Source organism: Perognathus longimembris, chromosome 13 (genome assembly GCF_023159225.1).
Source record: "Perognathus longimembris pacificus isolate PPM17 chromosome 13, ASM2315922v1, whole genome shotgun sequence".
NCBI lineage: Eukaryota > Metazoa > Chordata > Mammalia > Rodentia > Heteromyidae > Perognathus > Perognathus longimembris.
Window position 1 is genome coordinate 211,218 of NC_063173.1, and position 24,993 is coordinate 236,210.

The window sequence follows — 24,993 nt, forward strand, 5'->3', positions numbered from 1 at the left end:
TCTGTCACTCTTATCTCCAATTAACCACTCAAAAGCCAGAAATGGAGCTGTAGCTCAAAGTGGTAGAGCACTAATCTTGAGCAAAAGAGCTCAGGGACAGCACCCAGACCCTAACTTCAAGCTCCATGATTGACAGCCCTCTCCCCAAAAATGTGTTTCCTGAGCTTGTTTCCCAAAACAGGGAAGTAGCAATACGAGAAGGAAAAGATTTGAAAGACAAGAATGTGACACAAGCCTTTTGGGGACTTGTATTAGTGTTGTGCCAAGTCGCGAGACAACCACCAAGAAGGCCACCAAGACTCAGACGTTCCGAAATGCAAAAGCAAGGCAAGGCTTTATTCAAGCGAGCTGCAACTCGGGCCACGTCCTACCCACTGACATAGCGGAGGTTAGGAGGGAGCCCCGAGCTGCGATTACACAGGGGATATAAAGGCAAAAACAAAGTTGCAGCAATCAGGTGTTCAAGCAAGCAAGATTAGGACACAGGTACAAATCTGATTGGCTCAGGGCTCGAGGCATTCTGGGGGCAGTTAGAGTTAAGCATTCCCAGTGGTTAGAGTTCTTGACCGACTGGGCCCTAATAAGCTTGTCCTGGGTTTGCTCACAGGGCCTGCTTATCTCAGGTTCATGTGGTAAAGTGGGGTTCGCGTGGTAAAGTGGGGCCTGACTTCAAAGTCTGGCACTTTATTTCCCCCTTTTTCTCTTTGGTACCTTGGGAGCCAATCATGGCTCCATTCTGTCGATTTCAATGGTTTGCATGTCTAGGGGATGATATAGAGATAAGGCATGGGCCAGTAGGGCCCAAAGTAGTAACCAAAGGGCCTGTCACCATTTCTCACAAGTACAGTCTCTGTACCTCTGTTTTGCATGCCTCTAGTTTATCCTGCCTCATCTTCCCCAAAACAACTCTGGTCCCTCGGTTTTAAAGGGGGGGCTGATGGGTGAAGATCATCCATCTTCTGTAACTTCTTCAGGCTGACTCGGGCATTGGACCTTACCTAGCCAGGAACCTATAACCTTAGTCTACTTTACCAAGGGACTGCACACATCAAACTGGACAGGACTCCTGCTCATCACACTCGGGAAGTCACTTATTCAGGTTTGGGTCCAAGTGATCTGGCACATCCCAGTTGCCTGTGGCCAGATCACATATGTCTACTACTAAGTCTGGCCACCAGGTTCCTAAGGGAGCTTCCTTAGTTCGAAGGCCGGTCCGTTGTCTGACCCAATGGTGGATGGGAAGCCATCCAGGATCCTCTTAGCCACTACATTTGTGGTCTCATGCTTTGTTGGATAAGCTTCAACCCATCCTGAAAAGGTGTCTACAAAAACTAGCAAATATTTGTATCCAAATTTTTCCAGGTTTAATTTCTGCGAAATCTACTTCCCAATACACGCCTGGCCTATCCCCACGGAGGTGAGCTCCTTTAGTAACTGGCTGATTGGGGGCGTTGGTGAGCTGACAGGCCTTACAATTTTTAACAATATTTTCAATAAGTTGATCTCCTTTCTAATTTTCACTTTGGAGTGTCAGAGCAAGTCCTGCATTCTTAGGGTTCCCTTGTGAGAAGCTTGGTGGATTCTCTTAAGGATCCCTTTACCCAGCCCTTGTGGCAAGATAAGTTTCCCTTCACAAGTTTTCCACCAGTCATTGTTTCCTTCTCTGTTCAGGGTTTGTGGGCCATGGGATTTTTCTTTATCCACTCCAAGTCTTCTTGGGAATACTGGGGCACAGGAGGCAAAGCTCGTGGCTCTGGGTCTACTAGAGTCAATACTTCTCTGGGCTGAAGGGCTGCTTCCTTAGCTGCCTGGTTGGCACTTCATTAGTTTCCCACAGAAACCCTGGGGCCTGCAGGCTACTCCATCATCCACGCAGCACAAGGGAGCACGATTAGCACTCCATACCACCAGCCCCTACTGGCTAAGGTCCCCCACAGGAGCAGGGGAGTATGAATTCCTAGGCTCATCTGGATTTTCAGGCAAAGTGAATTCAGGAAAGTCCACACAAGGACAGTTCTCTGGTAAGAAAAGATAAAGTACATGCTGGTCAACACTGGCAGTCAACGCCTGTGAATATTGCAAGGGGCAAGAGGGTCTCTTGTGAAGCAATATGAACTGTGAGGTTATCTAACAAGGAACATGGTGAAGTGCCAGACTTTGAAGTCAGGCCCCACTTTACCATGCGAACCCCACTTTACCACGTGAACCTGAGATAAGCAGGCCCTGTGAGCAAACCCAGGACAAGCCCATTAGGGCCCAGTCAGTCTAGAACTTTAACTGCTGGGAATGCTTAACTCTAACCACCCCTAGAATGCCTCGAGCCCTATGCCTTGAACCCTGAGCCAATCAGATTTGTACCTGTGTCCTAATCTTGCTTGCTTGAACACCTGATTGCTGTAACTTTGTTTTTTGCCTTTATAAGCCCTGTGCAATCGCAGCTCGAGGCTCCCCCCTAACCTCCGCTGTGTCGGTGGGTAGGACGAGGCCACAGCTCGCTTGAATAAAGCCTTGCCTTGCTTTTGCATTTCGGAACGTCTGAGTCTCGGTGGCCTTCTTGGTGGTCGTCTCGCAACTTGGCACAACAATGGAAGCTGGGCATTAGTGGTCACGCCTGTAATCCTAGCTAATCAGGAGACTGAGATATGAGCATTGTGGTTCAAAGCTAGCCCTGGCAGGAAAGTATATCAAACTCTTACCTCTAATACCCAAAATCCAGATGTAGAACTGTGGCTCAAGTGGCAGAGCACTAGCCTTGGGTAAAAAAGCTAAGGACAGTGTCCACACCCTGAGTGCAAGCTCTAGTACACACACACACACACACACACACACACACACACACACACACACGAATGAATGAATGAATGAATGATGGAGGAAGGTGTTCCCCTCAATGTGTCTCATCCATGTCATAGAAGATTTAATTCCCACGCCTTCCTTGGCATGCTTGCTTTCATCATTCCCAGCCTCTTGGTCACAAGATGGCTGCTTTAGCACTGTGTCTCCTGTCATTAGTTCTTAGCATCTGAAGCAAGAAGCAAAGGGAAGGCAGCAGCAAATTGTTTTGTCCTGTAGGAGGAAAATGTCCCATCTTAACTTCATCAGCACCTGGTCCTGTTCCGATCCATAGATCAATTACCAACAGAGATTTGGATTGCCAAGGCTGGCATAGGTCAGTCATGGTTCTGAGCATGAGTCCCAGTGAGGTCCTATCAGAAAAGAGTAAGCTGGACAAAGGCTTTTGGGTAGGCAGCCAATAGCATCTGCCAGGTATCAATTTCTCTTGGGGGTGAAACAGGAATGCTGATAACTGCCTCTGAGATTTCTGGTGAGGATGAAATGAGGCAGTGTGTCATTTTTTCTCCATTGTGCTATGGACTCTTTGTGGAGAGGGCCATGTTTGACTCACCCCAGATTGTACTGATTGACCTTCAACATAAGCTCACAATGCACCCACTTCTCCATCTTTCCATTGAAGTGCCAGACTTTGAAGTCAGGCCCCATTTTTCCACGTGAACCCCACTTTAGAATCGAACCCTGAGTCAATCAGATTTGTACCTGTGTCCTAATCTTGCTTGCTTGAACACCTGATTGTTGTAACCTTGTTCTTTGCCTTTATAAGCCCTGTGTAATCACAGCTCAGGGCTCCCTCCTAACCTCCACAGTGTCAGTGGGTAGGACAAGGCCCGAGTTGCAGCTCGAATAAAGCCTTGCCTTGCTTTTGCATTTCGGAATGTCTGAATCTCGGTGGTTTTCTTGGTGGTCGTCTTGCAAATTGGCATAACATTTGGGGGCTCGTCCGGGATAGCCCCAGAGACCCCCCCCGAGACCCCAGACTCCGAAGGTAAGAAAACAGCCCTGTTCATTTATCTTGTCCTGTAATGTGCCTGTTTGTTTGTCTTTCTTTTGCTTATTTCTTGAAGGGGTTGTCGAAGCAGATGCACTTACTTGACAATCCTGGGGAGAGTGGGGGATGTCCCAGACTCCCACCCTTAAAGGGGGATCTCTGGAGCCCCACTTTCAACTTGAATTCACCCTTTCTGCATCCTTGCAGGAGGATGTGTGGGCCAACTTGGGAAATCTCCAGTTTTAATTGTTCTTGTTCTTGCCTATTTTTTTTCCTTTTGTATTAATTGTTTTGGTTTCTTTTCTTTTGTTGCCTTTTGGACTAAACATCTGATCAGAGCAATGGGTAACGTTCTATCTTGGGGACCTCCATCTAGCCCCCTAGATTTGACTCTAGCTCACTGGAGGGAGATCAAGGAGATAGCTCAGAACCGGGGTGTAGCCCTTAAGGAGGAAAAATGGATTACCCTGTGCAAGTCAGAATGGCCCACCCTTGAGAAAGCTAATTGGCCACCTGAGGGAAGTTTTGACATAATTAAGATCAAAGCCTAATCGAAGCCCCTCGTTCAGGCTATATAGACCAGATTCCTTATATAGACACCTGGAGGGAACTAGTTGATAGGGACACTCCAGCTTGGGTTCAGCCTTTCTTACCAACTCCCTCCTCCATTCCTTCCCCTACCCCAATATTCACTCAAAAAACACGGGGTGACAAGAGAGAAATTAAGAGGGGAGAGAAGAAATTATATTCACCTGTCCTCCAGGGAGGAAGCACGGAGGAGGAAATGCTTCCCCCTCCATATGCCTCACCCCAGTTAACTCTCCAAGAGGAGGACTCTGAGGAAGATGTTTCAGCTGTGCCCTCCACCCCGGAGGGCCCCGCTCAATCAACTTGCCGCGCCGAAGAATTACATCTCTTCATAATTCTGTTGCCCTTCCCCTACGCCCTATAAGTCCTGTGGATGCAGATGGTCGACAACAATTCCAATACTGGCCATTTGCTACTAGTGATCTTTACAATTGGCGTGCCCAAAATGCCCCCTTTTCTGAGAAACCTCTGGACTTAATTCGCTTGTTTGAAACTATACTTTTTACTCACCAGCCCACTTGGGATGATTGTAGCCAGCTTTTACAGGTTCTTTTCACCACTGAAGAGAGAGGTCGTATCCAAGATGCGGCCCGGAGACTTATCCCTGGCCCCAACGGAACGCCCATCACGAATCCTGCCTTGATTGACACCTATTTTCCTGAGACCCAACCAGCATGGGACTACAATACAGCTGAAGGTAGGGAGTGACTCCTTGTCTATCGCCAGGCTCTGCTGGCAGGTCTCAAGGCGGTGGCTCGCTGACCTACCAATATGGTCAAAGTTTATGATATCAGACAGGGAGAAAGTGAAAGTCCAGCGGCATACCTTGAGCGGCTTATGGAAGCCTTTAGTCAATACACCCCGTATGCTCTTGAGGCCCAGGAATCTGCTCAGATGATTATGCTTGCCTACGTAAATCAAGCCGCACCGGACATAAAGCAGAAATTGCAGGCTCTAGACAGGCTTGGGGAAAAATCTGTTAAGGATCTAGTAGCAGTGGCAGAAAAGGTTTATAATAAGAGAGAAACAGGAGAACGAAGACAGGAAAGGAGTCTGGCTAGAATTTTGGAACAACAACAAGCACAATACAAGAAGGACCTCAGGGAAATCCTGACCTCTATGCAGGCAGGGAACTTTAGACAGTCCTCCTCTCCAAGTAAGGAGCAGGAGCCCAAACACCAATCAAGGGTGGGGAAGAAGCAATGTGCTTATTGCAAGAAGGAGGGGCATTGGATCAAAAACTGCCCAGAGCTAGCCCAGAAAAAGGAGGAAAGACATAAAGTAGGATCATGAATGTTGTCAACCTTAGAGATGGCTGAGGACAGTGACTGAGGGAGTCAGGGCTCAGATCCCCTCCCTGAGCCCAGGATAACATTGAAAGTGGAGGGGAATCCAGTCATGTTCATGGTAGATATGGGAGCAGAAAATTCAGTATTACTAGCCCCGAGAGGGCCGATGTCCACTAAAACAACATGGGTCCAAGGTGCGATGGGCACTAAACCCTAAAAATGGACTACTTGAAGAACAGTGGACTTGGGAGCGGGCCAGGTAACCCACTCGTTTTTAGTCATCCCTGACTGCCCCTATCCATTGCTTGGACGTGATCTCTTAACGAAAATGAAAGCTCAGATACAGTTAACAGGCAGTAGGGCTTCTGTGATGAACTCAAGAGAAAAGCCTGTTAGTATACTAATAACTAGCAAGTTAGAAGAAGAGTATAGGCTATACCAGCATCTCAAGCCTGAGTCTCCGGAAAATGAGTGGCTACGAGCGTTTCCCCAAGCATGGGCAGAAACTGGGGGAATGGGACTGGCAAAACATCGTCCTCCAATCTTTGTGGAACTTAAAGCCGGGGCTGACCCAGTAAGAGTTTGCCAGTACCCTATGTCACTAGAAGCAAAGAAGGGGATCACTCCTCACATCAGAAAATTGTTATATTTAGGAGTTCTGAAGCCCATCCAGTCAGCCTGGAATACTCCATTGTTGCCTATAAAAAAGCCTAATTCCAATGATTACAGACCAGTGCAAGACTTAAGAGAAGTTAACAAGAGAGTTATGGACATTCATCCAACAGTCCCAAACCCATATACCCTGCTGAGCTCCCTGTCACTGAGCCATGTGTGGTATACTGTGTTGGATCTAAAGGATGCTTTCTTTAGCCTGCCCTTAGCCCCACAGAGCCAAAGCTACTTTGCATTTACTTGGCACGATCCTGAAATCGGGATAAGCGGTCAATTGACCTGGACCAGGCTGCCTGAAGGATTCAAGAATTCGCCTACAATCTTTGATGAGGTGTTACATGAAGACCTGAGTGAGTACCGCTCCCAAAATACTGAAATAAGTCTATTGCAATATGTAGATTTGTTAATAGCTGCTCCAGACAAGGATAGTTGTCTAAAGGGAACAGCTAGGCTCTTAAAGACTCTTGGCAATTTGGGCTATAGGGCTTCCACTAAAAAGGCACAAATTTGTAAACCTGAAGTCACCTATCTGGGCTTCATATTAAAAGAGGGCAAGCATTGGCTGTCAGATGCACGTAAAGAGACTGTGCTAAAAATTCCTGTGCCTAAGTCAGCGAGGCAAGTCAGAGAGTTCCTGGGAACAGCGGGTTTTTGCCGGCTGTGGATACCTGGGTTCGCTGAGATGGCCAAGCCTCTATATGAAGCCACCAAAAACCTTCCAGAATTTCATTGGACTGAGCAGATGCAAAAAGCCTTTGAGGCAATCAAGAAAAGCCTTCTAGAAGCCCCAGCCTTAGGTCTACCTGACATGAATAAACCATTCACATTGTTTGTGGCTGAAAAGAAAGGAATAGCAAAAGGTGTGCTCACCCAGCCAATTGGGCCCTGGAGACGACCGGTCGCCTACTTGTCAAAGAAATTGGATCCTGTCGCCGCTGGGTGGCCTCCGTGCTTAAGAATAATAGCTGCAGTAGCCCTCTTGGTAAAAGATGCTGATAAGTTGACTCTGGGACAGAATCTGACTGTGGCCACTCCACATGCTCTAGAGGGGGTGCTAAAACAACCACCTGACCGATGGATGAGCAATGCCCGCATGGTCCATTACCAAACCTTGTTACTTAACCCGGCACGTATCAGCTTCTGTGTACCTACAGCATTAAACCCAGCAACTCTGCTGCTGGATCCAGATCTGGAAGCGCCCCTGCATGATTGTGAGCAGATCCTGGCCCAAACACATAGCCTCCGGCCAGACTTGCTGGATTTACCGCTATCACATGCCGAGCACACCTGGTTCACCGATGGCAGCAGCTTCATTCAAGATGGAAAAAGGTATGCGGGTGCGGCGGTTACTACAGACACTGAGATAGTGTGGGCAGAGGCAATCCCCTAGGGAACTTCTGCACAAAGAGCAGAACTAGTGGCACTAACAAAAGCCTTACAGATGGGCAAAGGAAAGAGACTAAATATCTATACAGACAGCCGGTACGCTTTTGCCACCGTACACATCCATGGAGCCATCTACCAAGAAAGGGGGCTACTGACAGCCGAAGGAAAGGCTATTAGAAACAGGCAGGAGATTTTAAGCCTCATCCGGGCCCTATGGGAACCAGCAAAGATTGCCATTATGCACTGTCCGGGTCATCAAAAGGGAGTTGATTCAGTGACTAGAGGGAATAATCTGGCCAACCAGGCAGCTAAGGAAGCATCCCTCCAGCTCAGAGCAGAAGTATTGACTCTAGTAGACCCAGGGCCACGAGCTTTGCCTCCTGTACCCCAGTATTCCCAAGAAGACTTGGAGTGGATAAAGAAAAATTCCATGGCCTACAAAACCCTGGACAGAGAAGGAAACGATGACTGGTGGAAAGCTGGTGAAGGGAAACTTATCTTGCCACAAGGGCTGGGTAAGGGGATCCTTAAAAGAATCCACCGGGCTTCTCACATGGGAACCCGAAGAATGCAGGACTTGCTCCGATACTTTAAAGTGAAAATTAGACAAGGAGATCAACTTATTGAAGATATTGTTAAAAAGTGCAAGGTCTGTCAGCTTAGCAATGGCCCCAATCAACAAAGCATGACTAAAGGAGCTCGCCTCCGTGGGGATAGGCCAGGCGTATACTGGGAAGTAGATTTCACAGAAATCAAACCTGGAAAATTTGGATACAAATATTTGCTAGTTTTTGTAGACACCTTTTCAGGATGGGTGGAAGCCTATCCAACAAAGCATGAGACTGCGAATATAGTGGCTAAGAAGATCCTGGAAGAAATCCTACCCAGGTATGGCTTCCCATCTACCATTGGGTAGGACAACGGACCGGCTTTCATCTCAAAAGTAAGTCAGGGAATAGCCGCTGCACTGGGGATGGATTGGAAATTGCATTGTCCTTATAGACCCCAGAGTTCAGGACAGGTAGAGAGAATGAATCGGACTCTAAAAGAAACCTTAACTAAATTGGCCTTAGAGACTGACGCAGACTGGGTGTCATTCCTTCCTTTTGCTCTGCTTAGAGGAAGAAATTCTCCCTATCAGCTTGGCTTTACTCCTTTTGAAATAATGTACGGGTACCCCCCGCCCATTATCCCTAGCCTTCAGACTGAATTGCTTGCTGATTTGGATGATGCTGAATTTTTGTGTAAACTTGATTATTTGCAGCTCGTGCACAAGAAAATGTGGCCCCAACTTAAGGCATTATATGATACCGCTTCTGTCCCTACTCCCCATTTATTCAGACCAGGGGATTGGGTGTTCGGAGGCATAAAGCCCAAATTCTTAGAACCACGATGGAAGGGACCCTATGTGATGCTACTGACTACTCCCACCGCCCTTAAGGTAGATGGCATCGCCACTTGGGTCCATTGTTCCCACGCCAGGCCAGCTGACCCTTTTGCCCTGGATGACGACTACCGTGGTGGATGGGAGGTCTCCAAGCACCCGACTCAGCTGCTTTGCCTTCGCCTTAAGAAAAGAAAGTTAGACTGAACATTGTTATAATTTTCTTTTTGCCTTCTTTCTTTGCTACCCATGTTGATGTTAATTTGGCAGCTCACTCCAAAGGGAAGTGACCCCCTTATTTTAGGTTGTTTTGGGCTTGCTCAGGAATACGGGTATAGCCACCCGACCCTTAGAGCACAGCCGAGAAGTTTATGTATTATTTTGTTGCTTACATTTGGATACTAAACACTATACAGCTAATGGTAAGTCTGTATAGCTAAAAGTTAATTTTCAGTTTGCAGTAATCCTGCAGTCCCTTGGTAAGGTTATAGGTTCCTGGCTAGGTAAGGTCAACGCCCCTGAGTCAGCCTGAAGAAGTTACAGAAGATGGATGATCTTCACCCATCAGCCCCTCTTTAAAACCGAGGGACCAGAGTTATTTTTGGTTACTACTTTGGGCCCTACTGGCCCATGCCTTGCCTCTATATCATTCCCTAGACATACAAGCCATTGAAATGGACAGAATGGAGCCATGATTGGCTCCCAAGGTACCAAAAAGAAAAAGGGAGAAATGAAGTGCCAGACTTTGAAGTCAGGCCCCATTTTACCATGTGAACCCCATTTTACCACGTGAACCCCACTTTAGAATCGAACCCTGAGTCAATCAGATTTGTACCTGTGTCCTAATCTTGCTTGCTTGAACACCTGGTTGTTGTAACCTTGTTCTTTGCCTTTATAAGCCCTGTGTAATCACAGCTCGAGGCTCCCTCCTAAACTCCGCTGTGTCGGTGGGTAGGACGAGGCGCCTTGCCTTGCTTTTGCATTTCGGAATGTCTGAATCTCGGTGGTCTTCTTAGTGGTCGTCTTGCGACTTGGCATAACACCATCACTGACTGAGAGCTGTAGTATTATCTAACTGATAGCCCTGTTTCCATTTCTGACTCCTTCCAAGTCCTGTTGAATTGAAGCCTGAGGGACGTGTGTGTGTGTGTGTGTGTGTGTGTGTGTGAGAGAGAGAGAGAGAGAGAGAGAGAGAGAGAGAGAGAGAGAGAGCGAGAGAGAGAGAGAGTGTGTATGTTCTGGGGCTTGAACTCAGAACCTAAGTGCTGTCCCTGAGCTTTTTTGCTCAAGGTTGAACCACAGCTCCACTTGTAATTGAAGGTAAGAATCTCAAAGGATTTTCCTACCCAGGCTGGCTTCAACCTGTGATCCTCAGATCTCAATATCCTAAGTAGCTAGGATTATAGGCATGAGCCCCCAGGCACCCAGCTCTGATCACAAATCTGACAGAGCTTCTCCACAGCTCCAGATCCTCCCAAGCTTAACACTGGGAGAGAGAGTCAAAATAACGGCCGGTTTGGAAAGGGGCCCCGGGCGGTTGGGACAGGCTCAGGCATTGGCAATGCCTGCTCTCTGAACATTAGCCCTGGCTGGCTCCAGAAGAGTTGGCCTGTCCTGCCACTCTGGGCTTTCAGTGTAGACACATGCTCCTCTCTATCACCTCCACTGTTTGCTGTTGCTGTTCTCTCCACAGCCCGACTTTCCTGCAGTTCTCAAATGCCCCATACTCCTGCAGTTTTCTCTACCCTGCCCATTATCTCACCCCCAGTCATGGTGCTCAGTTGTCCTGAGGGCTTGCCGCTCTCTTTTGACATTGTTTGTATCTTTCCCTCACCACACTAGGAACTTTTTCAAAGAGCCAGGGGATCTTATCAATAACCCAGGCTGGCCTGGAATGTTACCCTCCTGCTTAGTCTCTTGAGTGCTAGGATTACAGTTGTGTACTGCCATACCTGGCTCAGACTTGTGGTTTCTGGGGCTGGAGTTGTGCTGGTTGTGGTAGGTGGTGCTAGTGATGGTGGAGTGGAGAATAGACCAGCCTGAAACTCAGCAAGGAAAAACCAAGTCCTTTAGCGGGCCCACACATACCCTGGCTCACCTGCACTACTACCTACCCGTAGCAGCCCCCTCCTTCAGATCATGTTCAGAAATGCAGGAGCCTGAAAGTCTCCGTTGGAGGAACTGAGTCTGCTTGGGAGACTGCACAGTCTTCCGGCTGTGGCTATTCTCAACCTCAGGGCTCTTTGCCTCTGGAGGTGGCTAGGAACTATGGGTAGAATCTGACATGTTCTACTTAGGCTGGCTGCATGACAAGTTACATTCTTCCCCAAACTTGGCAGTTTAAAGCAACTACTTTGTTACTTCTTTTCTTTTCTTTTTTGCCAATCCTGGGGCTTGAACTCAGGGCCTGGGCACTGTCCTTGAGCTCCTTTTGCTCAAGGCTATAGCATTCTATCACTTGAGCCACAGTGACACTTCTTGCCTTTTCTGTTTCTGTTTATGTGGTACTGAGGAATCGAACCCAGAGCTTCATGCATGCTAGATGAGCACTCTACCACTAAGCCAAATTTTCCCCCTTTTTCCTTTTTTTTAAACTGGAGCCACACATCCCAGCCCATTTGTTTTTAGTTAGCTTGGTTTTTGTTGTTGTCATTTTTGGGGGGGTCCTGAAATTTGAACTCAGAACTGGGGTGCTATCCCTGAGCTTTGTTTCCTCAAGGATAGCAATCTAACACTTGAGCCACAGCTCCACTTTCCACTTTTTAGTGGTTAGTTGGCAATAAAAGCCTCAAGAACTTTTCTACCTGATCTGGCTTTGGACCTCAGTATTCATATCTCAGCCTCCTGAGTAGCTAGGGTTCAGGCTGGAGCCACTGCGCCCATGCTTTTACTTTCTCATTTTTTCTTTTCTTTTCTTTATATTTACTTTTCAATTAAGATTCTCCTGCTACCTTGTAATATGGAGGTCAGATCCAGCCAGCGCCATCATTGGCCACATGGCGAGTTGTATTCTCTGGCATCATGTCTTGATGGGTGTGCCTGGATTCCTAGAGGAAGGGAAGTCTCATCCCCAGGTGATGGGTGGGTGTTCCTGAATCCCAAGAGACAGGGGTGGGCACATGGCCTAAAGGTTACTGAACCTGTCGGTTCAGTACTTGGGACTGAGAGCTTCCGGTGACCCTGCCTCCTGACCTGACCCTATTTAGGGCCAGGCCAGCTCAGGTACAGTAATGACATGCCACATGTCTCCATGTTTGTGTCCTGTGTCCTGGCTCATCTCTAGTCACCATGGCACCCCAAGTCAGCTCTCCATTGGAGCTGAATTGCTTTGTTGGTATGGTTTTTGTTCTTTCTTTCCTCTCCGGTCTATTTCCTTACAGTGTTGAGGGTATGTGTGAGCTGCAGGTCTTTGTAACAGCTGGCTGCCTGCAGACTGCTAATGCTCTGATAAACACTCCAAGATTTGATCCTTAAGTATGTGGCTTCTCGCATAATTTACACATTTATAACAACCTTCAAGGCCCGTCTCTATCCTCCTGACTCTACCCAGATCCTGATCCTGATCATGTGGATCAGGAACTTGAACAGGAAACTAACAATGCTTTGTCTCTGCCACATAATGTCTGTGGCCTGAGTTGAGAAGTTTCAATAATAGTTGGAGGCTGGAAGCACCTAGTTCTTATTCACATAGATGGCTGTCATTCCAGATAATGGGACTGGAGCTCAGCGGTAGCTGGGGACTGGCTTCTGCGTGTGCTCTGGGCTTCCTCACACGTGGCCGCCTGAGTTATTGGACTTGGTACATAGTAGATTAAGCTTCTCAATGTTAGCTCAGCAAACCATTGCCTTTTCTGACCTAGCCTTGGAGTTGTCTGACCCAATTTCTCCTTTGTTCTTTTGATACAAATGATCACAGCCCACTCAGACTTAAGAGGAGATTCAGCCCATACATAACTACAGGAGGAGTATAAAAGCATTTGTCGATAAGGAGACAGTGGAGGCTGTATACCTGTGTCTGTTTGCCCAGTACAGGACCAACTGGAATAAGAAGAAAGGTGAGCCAAGAGCTGAAAGGTAAGGGCCAAGGGCTGGTTCTACTATGTTCCCATGTTCTGGCAGCAAATTCAAGGAAGTCAGAAAACTGTATTTGAACTTGGTCCTCAAGGTTATTAAAGGTTACATTTGAGACTAGGAATGGTAAAGCACTTTCCTAGCATGCCATAGGCTCTGGGTCCCGTCCCAAGCACTACACATACACACACGTAAGAAAAAAAGTTCACAAAGGCTCAGTTCCTTTGTGCCTCTTATCATATAAAATATTACTGAAAAGAACTCCAGGAAACGGAAACAAGAAATGTTTTCTTTTTGTCTTGCTTGTTCATTTATCTATCTTTGGGAAGGCAAGATGGTGGGGGGAGGTAGTGCAGAGAAATGGAGATACAAAGTGTAAACAAATGCAGCAGTGGTACTCACCAGACACTATGTTGAAAATGAACTATATAGCCAGGTACCCTTGGCTCTCATCTGTAATCATAGCTGAAATCTGAAGATTGTTGTTTGAAGCTAGCCAGGACATGAAAGTTCTTGAGATTCTTATCTCCAATTACCCACCAGTAAGCTGGAAATGGTGCTGTGGCTCAAATTGGTAGAGCACTAGCCTTGAGTAAAAGAGCTCAGGGACAATGCCTAGGCATTGATACGTCACCCAAAGTGGACCAATCAGCATCTGTCTCCCACCAGGAGCATTTTTGCTGGCACTGGAAATGAGGACTCATTTTCTCCCTGTGGTTGTGATCTGTCAGGATGCTAAGCAGAGCATGGTGTGCTGATATTTAGGATCAAAAAGGTTGAGAAAGAAAAGTACATCCTGCCATTGTCAGAGCCCACGATTCAAGTCTTCATGGAGCCTGGATCCATCCCAACTTGATCAGGGAGGGAAATGAGCTTGACTAAACTCTACACTGCTACTGGGAGGCAAAGAGGAGGGATTAGCCTGAAGAGCTAGCAGGAGCCACAAGAAGGAGCCCTGGAAACTACTCAGGAGGTTGAGATCTGAGGATCGTGGTTCAAAGCCAACCCAGGCAGAAAAAGTCCCCATGAGATGCCTATCTCCAATTAACCACTGAAAAACTGGAAGTAGTGCTCAGGGACAGCGCCCAGGCCCTAAATTCAAGACCCACAATTGGAAAAAAAAAAAAAAAAAAAGAGCCTTGGTGTTATCCTGAGGATGTGAGAACATATGGAAGGCCTTAATGAGAGAGAGACAGAGACAAAGACAGAGAAAGAGAGAATAGAGAGAAATGGTTAGATGCTAGATTATGGGAGGGTTTTGTTTGTTTGTTTTTGTGCTGGTAATAGAGCTTAAAGTCAGAGCCTAGGTGCTGTCCCTGAGCTTTTTCACACAATGCTGGCACTCTACCACTTGAGCTAGAGCTCCACTTTTGGCTCTTTGGCAGTTAATTGGAAATAGGAGTCTCATGGCCTTCCTTGTCTGGGCTGGCTTTCAATCATGATCTCCAAATCTCAGCCTCCTGAGTAGTTAGGATTACAGGCATAAGCCACCTGGCCCAGATTATGGTTTTGAAAGGTCATTCTTGACTGCTCAGCAGGATTTACTGGAAAGAAGGAAGCGACTTCTCACGTTCTCTCCCGGTGGTAGGAGAGCTGTGAGCAGGCCGACCTCTAACCCTCAACCCCAACGTCCTGGGACAGGGGAGCATGAATTCAGTCTAGCCATGAGAGTTCCAGTCCCAGTCCCAACTTATACTTGCTGTTTGATTTTATGCAAGGTGGTGAGTTCTGATTTGTTCCAGAGGGAGATAAAGATGGGATTGGAGAGAGAAAACTGATTTTATACAGGCATTACACAAACCTCAAACTAGCAAGACTATGTAAGACACTGCACTGGGCATAAGATCAAGAAAAATGATCGGTCTTTTTTTTTTTTGCCAGTCATAGGGCTTGAACTCAGGGCTTAGGCACTGTCCCTGAGCTTGTTTTGCTCAAGGTTAGTATTCTGCCACTTGAGCCACAGAGCCACTTCTGAGCTTTTCTGTTTATGTGATACTGAGGAATAGAACCCAGGGCTTCATGCTTGCTAGGCGAGCACTCGATCACTAAGCCATGTTCCCAGCCCAGTGTTAAGTCTTGAACAGCCCAGCAGTCAATAGTTGACTTTTCCTATCTTGTCTAGTATCCAATGAGAATGCAACATTCTAGTGATCCTTCTAAATCTTTACTACTACTCATGTGATTGAGTTTCTCAAATAACAGGATTGAAATCCATATTCCTATGTTTTTTAATCCAGTATTTTATAAAGGAGATGTTTGGGGAAATGATTTGACATGTGTGCCTATGAATTGAAATAAATCCCAGTCATTTTTGGGGAAACACACACACACACACACACACACACACACACACACACACACACATACCCTTGCCTGGAGCTTGAGTTGGGGTTCTAGAGATACAGTTGTGTACAGAGAGACACAGGTTCTGTACACACAGGTTCAAGCCCTGGAGAGACTGGGAAAAAAGCTTCCAGATGCATAGAAATGTCCATCTAGAGAAGCCCTTGCCAGCCCAGCCCCTTCCAACTGTAGTCACCCTCCTCCAGCACTACCTGTGACCCTCCACAAGTAGACATTGGAGGAGAGAAGGCAGCAAGGGTACCTTCCACGGACCAGCATAAGGAAGGAGGAGTTGCTGAGCCAGGCCTAGAGAGAGAGACATTGTTGTACCCAGTGGGGCCCCAGGCCTTCCTCCAGTCCCTAGGCCAACTTGAAACCACAGGCTACCTCCAGTTTCTCAGAAATACTTCCATTTCCCAGAGTTTGAATTTCTTGGGAGAATGGGAGGACGTAGCTTCACAGCTGCCAAGGAAGAGGAGGAAACACACCCCTAGGAAACCTGGAGGCCAGGGCTGGCGTCATAATGGGATGGTCCAGTGTGGAGGCCAGGAGCTACTGGAGAGGGTCAGGTGGAACAGGGGCTCAGAGCATAGGTGTTCCACACCTGCCCCAGCCCAGGGCTTGTCACCTCTAGCTCTCTGGGATCTGTATGGACCTCAGTTGGAATCCAACTTTGTTCACTACTGTGTGGTCTTGGTTAGCCACTCTCCCTCTCTGAACCTTGATTCCCTTACCTTGGTGATATGGCTACTAAACCCCTTCTCACTGGGTGGTCCCAGGGAACTGATGAGACAGTGGATTTGAACTTGTGCTGCTGAACAGCCAGTCATGGGGTGCCAGGGAGGCAGGAGGTGAGGTGAGTGAGAGAAAAAGGAGAGTTACTGGCTAACAGACAGGAGAGTGGAACCTTGGGGCTCCTTGCTGGACTCTGGAGAACCCCAGAAGGGGCAAGACAGGCAGCCTAGAGACCCTCCTATCTTTGTGAGGGGGCAATGAGGAGTACACAACAAATAAGGAGGAATCTGTCTTCCTCAGCCTAGCTCCTGTTTTCCCTCTTCGCATCACCAAGACTGGCTTGAATGGCTCTCATTGGAAGCCCATCCTCCATCCCAAGCGCACAGCCTATCTGTCATTCTCCTTCTTCATTGCCAAATCTCTTAAAAAGACATAGCTGTTTCCTTGCTTTCTGGAAACCATCTCACCTATCCTACCCCCTGCCCCCAACCTCAATCTAGCTTCTGCTTCTTAGCTCCCTGGACGTCACTGGTTGTTGCAGTCACCAGAACTTCCTTGTCCCACAGAGGGCCATTTCAAGTTTTACTGCAGCACCCCTCTGCTGCCAGTCTCCTGCCTTCCCTCCATCTTTCTCCCCTGTTCCCTTGCTGATGCTGTAGGGCACTGTCCTGGCCCCTTGAACTCAGGGTTGGGTGCTTGTCCCTTAGCCTTTTTGCTCAAAGCTGAGCCACTCGAGCCACAGTTCTCCTTACAGCTTTTTGGTGGTTAATTGGAGATAAGAGTTTCACAGACTTGTCTGCCTAGGCTGGCTTTGAACCAAGGTCCTCAGTGCTGAGCCTCCTGAATAGCTAGGATTACAGACATGAGCTACCAGCACCTGACTGAGACTTTTTGTTGTTGTTGTTAGTCCTGGGGCTTGGACTCAGGGCCTGAGCACTTTCCCTGGCTTCTTTCTGCTCAAGGCTAGCACTCTGTCACTTGAGCCACAGTGCCACTCCTGGCCTTTTCTGTTTATGTGGTGCTGAGGAATCAAACCCAAGGTGTTGTGTGTGCATGCTAGGCAAGCACTTTACCACTAAGCTACGTTCCCAACCCCCTGGCTGAGTCTTTTTTGCTGTCTGGCCCATTTTGAACTTCAGGCCTGGAGTTCTGCTTAGCTTTTTTTTTTAGTTCATTTTAATAAATATTTAATATGAATTTCTATATGATCAGATGCAGATAGGCCTTGCACCTTTGTGTTTCTCTCTTAAGAATATCCTCCTTTGGTCTCACTGTGTTTGCGTGCCTGGAGTCCTGCATAATTTATCATGCCCTGGTATATTTTAGACCTAGTTTTCTCATATGAGAGAAAACATGTGCCATTTGTTTCTCTGAGCTTGGCTTACCTCACTTAATTACTATTTGTTCTAGGTCCATCTATTTTCTTGCAAATGACATATTATTATCATTTCTAATGGCTGTGTCTGCTTAGCTTTTTTTTGCTCATGGCTGGAGCTCTAGCACTTGAGCCATGCCTTCACTTCCAGGCTTTAACTGGTTAACTGGGCACACAAATTTCATGGATTTATCTGCCCAGGCTGGCTCTCCACAATGATTCTTCGATTGCAGTCTCCTGAGAAGCGGAGATTAACAACCTCACACCTAGAATCCAATTGCACCCAGCTTCAAAATAAATCTTCTTAGGAGGGGGAAGTGGGTAGAAAGTAAATGCTTTCTATCTTCAGGGAGCAAGAGTTTCCAGGCCTGCTCTTCTTCAGCCTCCAAATCCTCTTCTCTAAAATGTGAGTAAGTCCCATGTTGTCTGTCTATGGTGAAATCCGGGGCCTTCAAACATCGTTGACATCACAAGGACATGGACACACCGGAAAGATGGATTGTCATTTTCCTTTCACTGTGTCAGATTTTGTTCTCAGATTGTGGGCCAAGTTGGCTGTCTGCAGTCTTGGAACCCCTGGGAGATGAGGAAGCCCAGACATCTAATGGTGGTCCACAGTGTGGGACTGGGGAAGGGTACGCTCTGCTCCAGTCCTCAGCAGACTCAGAGTCCTGCTTGTAAAGTAGCTGATGATTTCGAGGGCCCCTGACTTCTGGCTGAGGCTCTGGTTGCCAATCTCCTAGTAAAGCCAATCCTTTTCTTTTTTCTCCTTCTCGTGTGTGTGTGTGTGTGTGTGTGTGTGTGTGTGTGTGTGTGTTAGTCCTGAGCTTGAACTCTGTCCCTGAACTTCTGTGCAAAGCTAGCGCTCTACCACTTGAACCACAGTTCTACTTCCGGCTTTTTAGTGGTTAACTGAAGAGTCTCAAGGACTTTCCTGCCTGGGCTGGCTTCAAACCTTGATCCTCAGATCTCAGCCTCCTGAGTCGCTAGGATTATAGGAGTGAGCCACAGGCACCTGGCTCAATCTTTCTTCTTAAGCTCAGCACCACAGATCTGTGTGAAGGAGACTGCTGTGTGGTTGGGGGCTTGTGAGCAAAAGAAATGTAGGGCCGAGGAACAGGGTCTGGATGGGGAGGCTGTAGGAACTACCCTTGGCTCTAGTGACAACCTGCCATTGGATTGGAGCCGGCGTTGCCCTTTCTGCACTTGCCTCCACTTCTGTAAAAGGTGAGAGGCTGGGCTTCCCTGCCGTCTCTGGAGGAGCAGAGAGGAGTATGGATGTCCATGCAAGAGGCTGAGTTGGGGGTAATGCAACATCTTTATTAATATATAATAACAAAAACAATAAAATTCATATCTGCAACTGTTTAGGTCTTTGTTATAAGGTCTTGGTCACTTTGTCTGGACTGGCTGTGACCTTCAGCTCTGGAGACTGGGCTCGGAAGATGGTCCAGTGACCTGCATGGAGGGAGGAAGAAGAGAAGTGTGTGTGTGTGTGTGTGTGTGTGTGTGTGTCTGTGTGTCTGTGTGTCTGTGTGTCTGTGTGTTGAGTGTATTATGAGCAGAAAAGGCTCAGGGCAGAAGGGATTGTGTGAGCCCGAGGCTGGAGCCCACAGGGAGGGGAAGGGGTGAGCAGCCCACGGTTTTGTGTCTGAGTCAGCCTTCAGACAACCTGTCTTGGGGCTGAGCTGCATTCCTGACCACTATGGGTAATGCCTCCTCTGGGACCTGCTCTCCCCTACCTGAAGTCTTTGAGTAATGGGAAGCAAATGAAGGACACTGAGGAAAGTGGTTGGGAAGGCTATAGTGGACATGGAGTGGACTGTACAAGAACTTGAGGCTCAGACCCTCCTCCCCCAATCCTAAGGCCAAAGCCAGCTCTCCTGCTGCGGGGTTGAGAAATCTCAGCACTCCCCTCACCCCCCTTCCCTGCCCACTGGATTCCTGTGCTGGGAACTGACGTCTGTAGTGACACCCCCAGCTCCTCCTCCTGGCACTAGCAGCCTGGGAACTCCCCAGGGCCCGGCCTCCTCCCAGGCCCCATGCTCAGCACCAGTGTCCCACCTTCCTGGGTACCCGTAAGTAGCCGGAAGCTCTGTGCTTCTTTCTGGAAGTCTTGCTTCCTGACTTTCTTGATCTGGATCAAGTGGAAGATTCCTGGGGGGGGGGGGGGGGGAGGAGATGGGAGGGGGTGGAGAAGAAACACTGATGTGAGCACAAAAGGTAGCACCTTGTGGTCTGTGGACCGTGTGACGGGCTCAGAATGAACCCAGCCACCTCCTCTCCCAGCCCCCATTCTGAGCAGACACCATGCCCTGTGGATCCTGTCATTCACCTTCCCTGACATCCAGTCATCATTTAAGCCCATGTCCTGTAGCCTCTTGGATGACGCTGTTCCTGTCACCAGTGCCACCTGCTCTCACAGTGTCCACCATGCTAGCAAGGAGGGAGGGAGGGAGGGATTGGTGGCTGGCCCAAATGGACTAGTCCATCTTTTCTTTTGGAATGGCATGTAAGAGTCAATAGCTGTACTTGTTTGGACAACAAAGAACTCTTCCTGCATTTGAAGACACCAGCCCTTCTGCTGGAAGACCCTCTTCTACTGCTATCTACTGCTACTGGGCCATGTGGACTACCACCCACCAATACCTATCCAGCAAGCCTTAGCTAGGAAGTCCCTCCCTGATCCACCCTCAAGGAAGGCAGTTATAATTTTCTCCTTGTTCTACCCATGACACTTGGTTTCTTTTTATCATTGTATCATTCTAAGGTGCTCTCATTGTGTCCATTCCTGCTTCTTTTCTCCTATTGGGTCCTGAGTTTGGTTCAAGTTAGACATGTAGAGTAAATGAAACCCTGGAAGGATGGAGAATGGGTGAACAGGTAGACAGATGGAGAGTGAATGGAGAGATGGATGGATGGGTGGTGGATGGATAGGTAGATGGATTGTGAATGTATGGTGGAAGAATGGCCCTGCCATCTTCCTTCCTGACTTCCTGTCATCTCCACTATAAAACCCATCTCCTTTAGCCTCTTTTCTGATGCTGCCCCTGTCACTCGTGCCATGGATGATTGATGGATGGATGAGTGGTGAGCAGTTAGATGGATGGCTGTGTGGAGAGATGGATGGACAAATGTATTCGTACTCAGTCTGAGTGAGGCCCTGAGGAAGCATGAGGTATTCACTGGATCCCCTGATGTTTGCATCTCGAGGGCAGCCAGCCCCTGGCGCCATGTCACCACACATGGCAGGCCCCGAGTCCCTGAGCTCATGAGCTGGGAGGGTGCACCAGCTGTTACCCGCCAAGGAATCTGTCCAGAAACAACAGATGCAGCCAGTGAGGCCTCAGCCAGGCCAGTGCAGCCTTCAAGCAGCTCTGCATGTGGAGTCAGAGGGGGACCCCATCAAGGGGAACAGAAAGCACAGACCCCAAGTTTGCACTGAAGTTATCAAGAAATACCAGCTCTGTCCTCCAGGCCTCGGCCTGCATGCCACAGACTAGCAGGTAGCTCCATGAACCTGGTGTTAGTGTGAGATGAGGCAGAAGCAGGCCCTTCTGCACACGCCCCATGACACAGGAAAATGGGAGAGGAGGTGACAGGGATGAGTGAGTCTCCACACTGTGGCCATGAGGGACGACATCATCAAAGGGCTGGGCTCCTTGGCCTGGAGTGTAAAGCTAGCCTGAGGACCATGGCGGTGCCACCTGCCCTTTGAGGGCTGTGCTGAGTGTGATGGCAGCTGGGCCCCAAGTCCACGGGGCGGTGCCGGCGCTGGGGGTGAGCTCCAAGGGGCAGGAGGGGTCCAGAGCTGCTCTGGCTGAGAGTGAGCACTGCAGGCAGAAGCAGAGACTCTCAGGAGGCTGCAGCCCTGGCGGAGCTAAGAATTGAGGACTCCTGCCCCCTTCTTGAGGTCCCTCCTGCTCAAAAACTCCAGAATCTCAGGCCCTTAACCTTGAGCCACTCTCCTGTGGCTCTGGTGGTTGCACTGGCCCACCTCTCCTCACACAGCCTCCGTACCTGCTGCCCGCACGCTTCCTGCCGTGGTGCCCTGGCCACGGGTGCCGAAGGAGCTTGACTGCGTGGGGGAGCCAGGGGAGGAGTGAGGGGCAGCCCGGGGGCCCTGCACAGGGGGTGGGGCCACCCGGACCGGGCAGCAGGCCTGGCACGGGAAGGTGGCAGCTGCCTCCCCTCTTCGCTCCTGTTGGCCTAGTGAGGATGAGAGTCCCCTGTGCCATCCTGGCACTCCTGGTCTTCCTCAGGTCCTTCACCAAAGTAGGTGCTACCAGGTGGCACCGGGAATAGCCAGACCTGCCTTGAATCTGTGTTACAGCTCTGTGACTGTCAGGGGTCATCTGACCTCCCAGACTCTGCTCTTATAGGTACAATGGGGCATTAGCACACACCCAGTGGGTTTCTCATGAGATTAAAGGCAGCCCTGTTATACAGGGGGCCTGCTCCATACCTACCCCAGGGCCCAGGAGAGATAAGCGTGGGTGGGCTCTGGAGCCTGAATCCGAGGCTTCCCTGCCACCTTGCCTGCAAAGTATCCCCTGCCTGACATCTCTGAATCCCTCTGACTTCCCTCAGGTCTGGAGACCCATCCTGCAGGAAGCACTCCCTGAGTAGCCTCAGCTCACCTGAAGCTCCTGCCCACACCAGCCATTAAGCCCTGTATTCCTGAGCACATATCTGGGCTTTTTCTCTTTCTGCCTTCCCAGCAACACCTTGGGACGTGGGGAGTGCAGGAAGCTGGAGTTCACGTGCAGCCAGGAGCTGCAGAGTCTTAAGTGGCAAGCAATGGTAAGAGCTGCTGACTTTCAGTCATGGCTCTAACAATCCCCATGCAGCTCTGGCTTGCACTTTTGTCATGAATAACACTTGTTCCCTCCCCTCCTCTGTACAATCCAAGTCTTCCTCCTTGGGTAGAAGTATGCCTCTCCCATTTTTTAAACCAACCTACCTGGTAAGAGAAGATAATGACATGTTCAGTGCCTACTGTAGGATGGGAGAGAGTTAGGGTTAGATTTAGGGTTAGGTTAGGGGCCATCCCTATGACATTTTATTTAAGCATCAAAATCCCTTTTCTCCAACAAACAGAAGAGAAACTGAGGCCCAGAGAGGTCAAATGATTGGCCAAGATCACACAGCTAAGAAAGAACAGAGCCAGGATTCGAAGTGGCAGAGTTGGGGTTCAGACCCAGGTCTGCCTGATTCCAAAGCTCCTGCTTTGTGACTTGGCCTTGTGGTCACACAGAGCACAGCTGCTCCCTGTGCCTGGGCAACCCTTCAGAACCATGAAGCCAGCAGTCCTGGCCCCTGAGTCTTCTCTTCTCCAGGCTGAACAGCTCCACTTTCTTCTTCCATTCCTCCTATGCCAGGGGGCAGAGTAGAGCAGGGAAAGAGCCGCATCTGATGTCACAAGTCATGGGCTCTAGCACCCGTCCTTCACTTACTGGCTGTGTGGCCTTGGGCCAGGTACTTCACCTCTCTGAGCCTCAGTTTCCTCATCTGTAAAATGGGGATAATAATACCTAACTCTCAGGATCATTGAGGAGTGAAGAAGACAGTGAATGTGGAAGCACTTTGTTCACTCAGTGCTGCACACATTGGCTGTTATTTCCCTCATCCTCTTCCACCTCCACCCCAGCCAAACCCACCAGTGGAATCACACTCTGAGCTTCATTTGGATCAGGGCTTAATGTTTCACTCTACCCAGGGGATTTATGTTTTATAGGAGGAGGTGCAACTCTCAACAATCCCTGTGTTGATGAAAACTCCTCTTGACCCCCAATGTGGTGGTAAGAGCAGCCTTGGTGAATGCACGCCTTCTCACAGAATGAGAGATACATTCTGATGTCAACTTACCACAGAGTAATGGAAAAGGCTGAGAGTGAAACTAGTCTCAAGGCCGAACTCTGTGAGGGCCTCCTGCCTGCAGTCCTACCCTTCAACATCTGTGGATTGCATCTGGGTTGGGTCCCTGCGGGATGCAGTAACCCCTTCCCCTCAGGAGAGGGAGCACTTGGAGGCCTTGGCATCTCTGGGTGAGTGAGCAAGTTTATCAGCACTGTCACAACCACAATCTCTCAACATCTTGGAATCTGGGACTCTCATACCTGGAAGGGCGGCCAGGGGATCTGAGGGGTCTGTGGACAGGAAAGGGGACAGGCCAGAGAACTACCAGGTTTCCATCAGGCCACTCACCTCTCACCAGCTTCCAGAGGTAGATCTCCACCTGGTCAGAAGCCTCCCACTCAAGGGCAAAGCGGTGCAGGTTGTCTGGGCCTGGGGAGTCTGACATGTGGATGAGGACTTGCTCAGGCACCTTGGGACACTTGCTGGAACTGATCTCCCTGTGGCCAGGGTCAGCCTTGTCCTCTGAGATATACAAGAAGCTGATGAAGTATTTAATCCACATCGACTATTTTCGCCTGACGATTCTGAGAGTTTAAGATTTTACGATGGAGTCCAGAGCACTATTTGGTTCTGTGTCCATGACTTCTAAGTCTATTATTGTAACATTTAATGGGTCCAATCAGGTCTGACATTTCTGCTCCTGGGCTTCTAACTGCATCTGCAAATGCTGTGACTTGTAGTTCTAGGCACATAGGCTCCAGGTCTGGAGCCAGAGCCAGAGCTCACATTGGTCTGTGCCCTCTCTGCCCCCCTCCCCACGGCTCCCCTCCACTTCCTTTTACCTGGACAAATCTTGCAACATTTCCCAGCTACTTTCTTGGGGTTGTGGCAGGGGTATTCGGTGGGACAGGTCACACGCTTGCAGTCTTGGTGACCGTCCTGACAAGTACACAGGATGCAGGGCAGGGGGCCGAAGGAGCGGAAGACCGGGTGCCACACCTCGCCGTGAGAGTATGTCTTCCCCCCATGCACACAGGCTAGAGGAGGGAGGGCAGGAAGGGAGGAGACTCAGAGCCTTAGGAGCCAGCCAGAGACCCTGACCTCGCAATGGGTGTGGTGGGCACCTCAGGGAAAGCCTCCCACTTTCCTTCTCTCCCCACACAATCTAGCCCAGCCACCTTGCCTGCAAATTGCAGGCCAGGATAGAACACCTGGCCCTCAGCCCTGACAGCCCTGTCTCAGAACCCATCTCAGAGATGCCTGGAGAGACCTGCTCTCCTGCCCTCAGAGGCCTGAGACAGACAGACTTTCTTTCTTTCTTTCTTTCTTTCTTTCTTTCTTTCTTCCTTCTTCCTTCCTTTCTCTTTCTCTCTCTCTCTCTCTTTCTCTCTTTCTTTCTTTCTTTTGCCAGTCCTGGGGCTTGAACTAAAGGTCTGAGCACTGACTC

General features: G+C 49.0%; 1 protein-coding gene across 2 annotated transcripts in view; it reads right to left on the reverse strand.

The window, feature by feature from the left end:
• Positions 1–19,003: 19,003 nt before the first annotated feature.
• Positions 19,004–24,993, reverse strand: part of Chrdl2 (chordin like 2) — a 30,492-nt gene continuing 24,502 nt past the window's right edge. The window contains exons 8-12 of one of the 2 annotated variants that reach the window (XM_048360045.1): positions 24,389–24,583; positions 23,895–24,068; positions 23,144–23,198; positions 19,752–19,844; positions 19,004–19,145 (exon numbers count right to left, since the gene is read on the reverse strand). In XM_048360045.1, coding sequence (XP_048216002.1) covers positions 19,055–19,145; positions 19,752–19,844; positions 23,144–23,198; positions 23,895–24,068; positions 24,389–24,583 — 608 coding nt within the window. In that variant the 3' untranslated portion in view covers positions 19,004–19,054. The remainder of the gene's footprint in view (positions 19,146–19,751; positions 19,845–23,143; positions 23,199–23,894; positions 24,069–24,388; positions 24,584–24,993) is intronic. The other variant, XM_048360046.1, reaches the window with a different exon arrangement.